This window comes from Octopus bimaculoides, chromosome 9 (genome assembly GCF_046866305.1).
Source record: "Octopus bimaculoides isolate indiv1 chromosome 9, ASM4686630v1, whole genome shotgun sequence".
NCBI classification, from domain to species: Eukaryota; Metazoa; Mollusca; class Cephalopoda; order Octopoda; family Octopodidae; genus Octopus; species Octopus bimaculoides.
The window spans coordinates 73,998,866-74,006,913 of record NC_142936.1 but is presented as its reverse complement, the minus strand read 5'-3'; the positions used below and the strand labels follow the sequence as shown (position 1 = coordinate 74,006,913).

The 8,048-nt window shown below is 36.1% G+C and overlaps 1 protein-coding gene across 1 annotated transcript in view; it reads right to left on the bottom strand.

Annotated features, from left to right (window-relative positions):
• Nucleotides 1-1,601: 1,601 nt before the first annotated feature.
• The window catches only part of LOC106880508 (collagen alpha-5(VI) chain), a 15,216-nt gene continuing 8,769 nt past the window's right edge, over nucleotides 1,602-8,048 (bottom strand). Inside the window, exons 4-5 of the mRNA XM_014930487.3 lie at nucleotides 6,450-7,031; nucleotides 1,602-2,254 (exon numbers count right to left, since the gene is read on the bottom strand). Coding sequence (XP_014785973.1) covers nucleotides 1,698-2,254; nucleotides 6,450-7,031 — 1,139 coding nt within the window. The 3' untranslated portion in view covers nucleotides 1,602-1,697. The remainder of the gene's footprint in view (nucleotides 2,255-6,449; nucleotides 7,032-8,048) is intronic.

Below are 8,048 nucleotides of genomic sequence, written 5' to 3'. Positions count from 1 at the left end.
CACTTGACAACCGATGCTGGTGTGTTTACGTCCTCGTAACTTAGCGGTTCGGCAAAAGAGACCGATAGAATAAGTACCAGGCTTCCAAAGAATAAGTCCTGGGGTCGATTTGCTCGACTAAAGGCGGTGCTCCAGCATGGCCACAGTCAAATGACTGAAACAAGTAAAAGAGTAAAAGAGTATAATAATAATAATGTTAAGATAAACTTCCCTTTTGCATGATTACTTTATAAAAAAACATTACTAACAAGCGAAAATAAATCAATATCTTAAAGCTATTGATTTTGTTTTCTATTTTGTTTTACAGTTAAGGCTATTTAAGGCGTAACCCTGAGTACATACCGTGACAAGCAACATAATAATTAGTTGTTCATCAGTATCACGATGTTGTTGATGCTGTTATCCCAGCTCAGTTCGAATTGAACAGATTTCAGATCAAAGGTATTCCATCCGAGACCACCATCACCCCTTTTCCGGTGGGGGTGGGGGCAGTCTGTTTTGTTTTATACTAATGGCAACATTGTCCAATGCATTTTGTCCTAAGTATCGAAGTAGAAACGTGCAATTTCCATAAGTCCCGTTAATGTATACTGCAAAGTAATCAGCTCTATTGATTTCATTAGAAGGAAAAATGGGATATCATGACATCCGTTCTTTTCGTAAAAGTACTAATTTGATAAGAGAAATAACCACACCTCCGAAAGAAAAAATGGCGTCGCCGATTCAAACGAGCGGAAGTTTGACACAAGACCACCGCGCTTAGCGATGCGATGACAATTCGATAATGACAGCTAAAGAGTATTCTGCTATATTCTATTACTTGTTTCGCTCATTGTTTTGCGGTCATGCTGGAGCAGTGCCTTCTCATGTATAATCGACTACAGTTGTCCAGCACGTTGTTATTGTTTTCTGGTTGTTTAGCCCCAGGTCAGTGTTGATCGAGTAGGCCTATGATCAAATATATTCTCGCTGTAACTGTCACGTTTGTCTTTCGTTTTTCAGTGTGTGGTATCTTAGTCTACATTATCTAATGTGTCCCCCTCTATTCTTTTCTGAAGTTAAAGTATGATTTGAGGGAGTATTTGCCTATTTCTAACAGTATCCACATTTAGGCTTCTTCTTGGCGTGGCACGCATTTTCTTTTATCAACTGGGCCTTATTTTATCAACTGGGCCTTATTTTATCAACTGGGCCTTATTTTATCAACTGGGCCTTATTTTATCAACTGGGCCTTATTTTATCAACTGAGCCTTATTTTATCAACTGGGCCTTATTTTATCAACTGAGCCTTATTTTATCAACTGGGCCTTATTTTATCAACTGGGCCTTATTTTATCAACTGGGCCTTATTTTATCAACTGGGCCTTATTTTATCAACTGAGCCTTATTTTATCAACTGGGCCTTATTTTATCAACTGGGCCTTATTTTATCAACTGGGCCTTATTTTATCAACTGGGCCTTATTTTATCAACTGGGCCTTATTTTATCAACTGGGCCTTATTTTATCAACTGGGCCTTATTTTATCGATCTTTTTTAGGATAAAAGACAAATTGGACATGCAGGAGATAGGTGAGAGTAAACAAAGTATTAAAGACAAAATAACAACTTTTACTTTATTTATTTTCTTCATCTTTCGATCTTTCCATAGAAAGTAGTACCGCCATTTTTGTTTCTTGTCTCTTAAAAGAAAACACTTTAACATGCGGCTCGGAACAGTTCTGAGGTGATCTTTTTCAATGTGCTAAAATCACTAACCATGAAAACATGATTTTTATCAGATGCGATGCTGTCAAGTTCTGCTCTATCCACAGAACGACCGACACCTATAGAAATCACAGTTGTATGTGGAAGTTTATGTAAAAGAGCAGCTTCAGATTTGGTTGTTGCCTTGTTATCTGACTGACCATCTGTAATGACTACTACAACGTGTTGAGCGTTCTTCCTTGAACCGTGTATTAAGCTGTTAGTGCGAACATATTTCAGTCCATCTGCGGTTTTTGTGCTTCCTGCTGTTCTTTTAACACCCCAGATGGCATTAATTAAAGCTTTCTTGTCGTGATAGACGTTCATGTTAAATTTGTTGTAAACATTAGAAGAGAAAAGTACTAGACCGATTTGGGTTGAATTTCTACCGATTATGGAGCTGTTTACAAATTTTCTGAGAAAATCGAGTTGAATATCGAAATTTCCATTTGAGATACTTCCGGAAGCGTCTAGGAGAAAAACAATGTCGGTAGGGGTCACTCCACAAACTGCAAAGAAATAATAATAATAATAATAATAATAATAATAATAATAATAATAATAATAATAATAATAAGAAGAAGAAGAAGAAGAAGAAGAAGAAGAAGAAGAAGAAGAAGAAGAAGAAGAAGAAGAAGAAGAAGAAGAAGAAGAAGAAGAAGAAGAGGGGTAATCGCATGGACAGTAGACGAACTAAACAGCTTAGAGAGAAAGACAAGGAAGTTGCTAACTAGATGTAGGACACTCCATCCAAAAAGTGACACAGACAGACTGTATGTACCAAGAAGAAGTGGAGGAAGAGGACTTATTGGATGCGAACACAGCATTAGATCAGAAGAAAACAACATAGCATGGTACGTAAAAAATGTCAGAGAACTGCTATTATTACAAGTAAGGAGGTCAGACTTATGTAGGATGAAAGATTGCAAAGATAAAGCACTGTACAAGAAATTGAAAACGAATGAAACTGAAAATAGGTAGGTAAAGAAAAGAATGCATGGAAAATTTCATAGAGGTGTTGAAAATAAGACAAACAGAGAAAAAATATGGCTGTGGATGACTAAAAGTGATTTAAAACCGGAAATGTAAGTTCTAATCTGTGCTGCTCAAGAGCAAGCACTAAGAACAAATTACATAAAATACTGAATAGACAATATATCAGAAAGTGATAAGTGCAGAATTTGTGAACAAAATGGTGAAACCGTATGACATATTACCAGCCAATGTACGCCACTAGCCCAGAAGGAATATAAGAGACGCCACGAAAGAACCCCCAGAAAGAATATAAGAGACGTCATGACAATATAGCAAGGATTGTCCATTGGACACTTTGCAACAAGTATGGACTTGACAGAGCAAAAAATTGGTACGACCACAAACCCGAAGGCGTCATCGAAAATGATAATACAAAGATTCTTATTTTATTTTTTTTTTAATTTAAAAAAAAAGTCTTATTGCCCACAAGGAGCTAGACACAGAGGGGACAAACAAGACAGACAAAGGGATTAAGTCATTATATCGACCCAGGTGCGTAACTGGTAGTTAATTTATCGACCCCGAAAGGATGAAAGGCAAAGTTGACCTCGGCGGAATTTGAACTCAGAACGTAACTCCTGACGAAATACCGTTAAGCATTTCGCCCGGCGTGCTAACGTTTCTGCCACCTCACTGTCTTCCAATGCAAAGATCCTGTGGGATTTTATGATTCAGTGCGACCATGAGATTGAGAATAGAAAGCCAGACATAGTCTTAATTGAGAAAGAAAGCAAACTATGCTGGATCATGCCCAGCTGAAAACGAGGTATGAGATAAGGAAGGAAGAAAAGTCGAGAGATATGACAGGTTAGCTTGGGAGGTTAAGCAGTTGTGGTCGATGAAAAAGGTGGTAGTAGTACCAATAATTGTCGAAACAGTGAGCAAAAATCTTGAGAAGTACATGGAACAACTGTTCGAATACTCCGGTAGGTGCTCGGAAAATAAGGGGTGTTACCTTAGCTCACTGGTAGTGAACAGTTGACACCGTAGTACATCTTCAGCGTTAGAAGCTGTGCAAAGGCAATAATAATAATAATAATAATAATAATAATAATAATAATAATAATAATAATAATAATTATTATTATTATTATTATTATTATTATTATTATTATTATTATAACGAACAAAGCCCACATGTGCCATAGAAGGCCGATACCCGACAGTGTTGCACAAACAACACACAATGCAAAAACTAATACAACAGAACTCTCAAACCAAACCCTATTACAAAACATACTGATACAATACAATTTTCACTCCCTCCACCACCAAAACAAAATGCTGCACGCACTACATCACCAACACAAAGGTGCATCAAATGATTCAATAGAAAGTTGCTTGAAACTATCAGATGTCGAAGAATATTAGTTAGTAATAACGTTAGTGACGACCGTTACCTTACCTCACTTAATGAGAGACGGAAGTTTCCGAAGAAACTATGGATGTAACAGCGAAAATAGAGCTGGACCTTCAAGGGAAGGCCTCTCGCTCGGCAGTGGTTCAGTCTGAACACAAACTGACCACAACTGTTTTTCTAATACAGTATCAACAGATAATAGAGTAAGGAAGAGGAAGTGGATCAGCGATAGTGAAGCAGTGTTACTTAGATAGTGAACCTAAAAGAAAGGGCTAAAGGAAACGGATATTAACACTTTTGGTAGAGAAGAGTATGTTTAAAGTGACTGAGCAGAGGTTAGGGGATCAAGCTAATGCTATTAGGAGAAGAAAGTGGATGACAAAATTGACCGTAGAAGAGATCACAAGAGAACTGGAAAAGAAAGACCAGGCAGAAGGAGAGACAAACAACAACGTAAGAGATACAGCTCAAACTAAAGAAAAACCTAAAGGAAAGAAATAATAATAGCGCTACCAATAAGGAAGAGACAATTGGCACCAGTGATTTAAGTGATTTAAATGAGGAAGATCAGAAGTTTTTCAATGAGTTGCAGGAATTAATGAATAAAGAAGTGAAAAAACAAGATTCCTAGCATTAAAAGGCACTAACAGAAGGAAGCTGCTAGAAATGACTAGGAAAGTATATTCTGTTATCAGTAGGATAGATACTACTAATATAGGATACACTAACTTATTGATCTATGCAGGAGTAGTAGTAGTCAATAGAAGATTAGATATTTCACAAGGAAAGATTAAGAAAGAGCAAATGTGGAAAAGGAGACTACAAAATAAAGGGAAGACTTTAAGACAAGATCTGAGTAGAATAGAAGCCTGGAAAATGAACAAGTTAAGAAATACAAGATGCAAATCCTTCCTTGAGAAAAAAATACTTAGTCAAAGAAAAAGGATTTGGGACAGTAATTGAAGAGTTGAAATAGCGTATCATAGCAGTAGCAGGCAAGCTTTCCAGATATCAGATAAGGATAGATCTGTATCAACAGAATAGATTATTTAAGACAGACCACAGGAGATTTTATAACCAAAGAAATAAGTGGAGAACGAAGTACTGAAAATGAGAAACCTAATGCAGAAGAAGCTAGAAAGTTCTAGAGTAATATCTAGGATAAGCCAGCCAAACATAATGTGAAGGAAAAAATAGTGAGTGAAAGGCAGCCAGATCTAAGATTAACTAATGCATTAATGAGTAAAGTGTTAGAATTAAAGTGGATGAATAAGAGATTTACGAGTCCAATGTCTGTTTCTGGGAGCTTGGTGGTCCAAAATAATGATTGTAAATTGATTCCATCATCAGATAATTCCATCTTTAAATTCTATTCTCTTATTCAACTCTTATTCAAACTTTTAATTCCTGATATCACTTCTATTCTATGTAACTCGGACCTTTTTATATGTAAACAAATGTACATTTTTTGTATTAAATGTGTTTGATATTTTTTGTATATAGACCTGCGTAACTTGCCTGCTCTCACATTTATTCCTCTACCTGCTCAAGTTTAAATCTCTTAAGCGTTACGAAGTGTACTCTATACAGAGAACACCTGTCTCTAATATATATATATATATATATATATATATATATATATATATATATATATATATATATATATAAAGATATATATATATATATATATATATATATATATATATATATATATATATATATATATATATATATATATATATATATATATATATATATATATATATATATCCATTCAAGCGCAATGTTTGTGAATGCGCTCATAAATGCTGCTATGCTATTTATTCTGGCTACCACTCATTGTCCCCATCTTCCGGGAAGGTTATTAGCCTGGTAATTTACGAATTTCCATCCAAAGGAATTCAGTGGAGTGTTAGGTGACAATCCGATTATGCAACCCTGCGCTCACCAGAGCCGATCAGCTGTAATGGATATATAATACTGTACACTCCGGATACTATACCCACTCTGTTAACAAATATACAAGTGTGTTTTTTCCTGACTAATGGACACTTAGACGACTGGCTTGTGTGTGTGTGTGTGTGTGTGTGTGTGTGTATGTGTGTGTGTGTGTGATGGGTACGTCTGTGTGTGTATGAATGGTAAAAGGACACCAAAGAAGTGTAAGGAAGAGTAGTCATGTTTGTAAAACACTTGTATATCAACCGCGTCTTATAATCTTATGATCATTTTTCTCTCTTGATATCAAGGAATAAAATGGATAGATAAACGGATAAATGCACAGAAGTTAATTAAGTAGTTTTAATTACCTGGTGGTGGAGGTGTAGTGGCACAAATTGTATTCTTTAATTGAGCTTCTATGGTTTTCAAAGCGTCGTAATCTTTCACCATGAAAACGTTCTTCTTTTTGTCAGAAGAAATCATCTCTAACTCTTTCCTAGAAATATGGGTTCCTACTCCAATGGAAAATATCTTAATATGTGTCAAGTGTATAAGTTTGGATTCTCGAACGGTCTGGAAAGCCTGATTGGAGTTTCCGTCGGTCAGAACCACCAAGATCTGTGTAGCGTTTGGTCTCCCTCCATTTTTAGCACTAAATCCTTCTGTTCTGACGAAATGAAGCCCTTTGGCAGTCAAGGTCAAACCATGGTCGTACTTCACAGCTTTGATTGCTTTTATCAAAGCATCTTTGTCGCTGAATTTGTTCAATGGAATTTGGTTCCTGACTTTTGTTGAGAACGTTATGACACCAACCTGAAGGCTATGAGATCCGACGATTGAATCAGCCACAAACTGGCTGACGAACTTTAAAGCTTCTCTAAAATGGGCAATTCTCACGCTGCCGGAGCTATCTAGTAAGAAGAGGATGTCAGTTGGTTCAGCACCACATCCTAAAATAAAATAAAAAACAACAAAAACATTCAATTAAAAGATACGTTCAAATTTATCAAATTAAATTCGATTTTTCTACCACTTTCATCCTGCTTATTTCCTCACTTCTCACTCCTCTGGTTCGGTCGAACCTCATCAGACCCTGAACTAATTATTGGGCCTATTCACCCAGAAAGTTAGCCCTGTAAGATTTCGTCTCTGTTCATGAACTGTGGCGGTAGATGGCCCAGTGCTTAGGGTGTTGCACTCACGATCACAAGATTATGCTGTCGATTCCTGTACCGGGCCGTGTGTTGTGTTTTTGAGCAAAACACATCAAATCATATTGCTTTGGGTCACTCAGCTGGAAAATGTATTCCAGCAATAGTTAGGAAGTTAACCCTGCGACGGACCGGTGTCTTGTTCAGGTGGAGTGAGCGAGAATTGGAATCTCAGGGCTATTAAGTAAAAACAATAATTAATAAACAAACAAAGAATTTATCAAGCTCAGTCCGATTTCTCTCGAAAGAATCATAATTATTCTTTTACTTGTTTTAGTCGTTTGACTGCAGCTTTGATGGAGCACTGCCTTGAATAGTTTAAGTCGGAAAAAATCGACCCCAGAACTTATTTTTTAAGCCTAGTAGTTATTCTATCGGTTGTCAACAAAAACACAGGCAGAAAGACACACACACACACATATAGATGCATATATATATATATATATATTTGTTTTGCAAGATTTTTTATGTGAAATCGTGTGTTGAAACAGATGTTGTTGTACTTGGGGATGGTCATGTTGCCAGTTTAGCCAATAAAAACACACGCACTAAAAAAAAAAAAAAAAAAAAAGAAAAAAAAAAAAAGAAAATTAACACCAAATATACAGTGCGTGTGTTTTTATTGGCTAAACTGGCAACATGACCATCCCCAAGTACAACAACATATATATATATATATATATATATATATACATACACACACACGTATATATATATATATATATATATATACATACACACACACACGTATATATA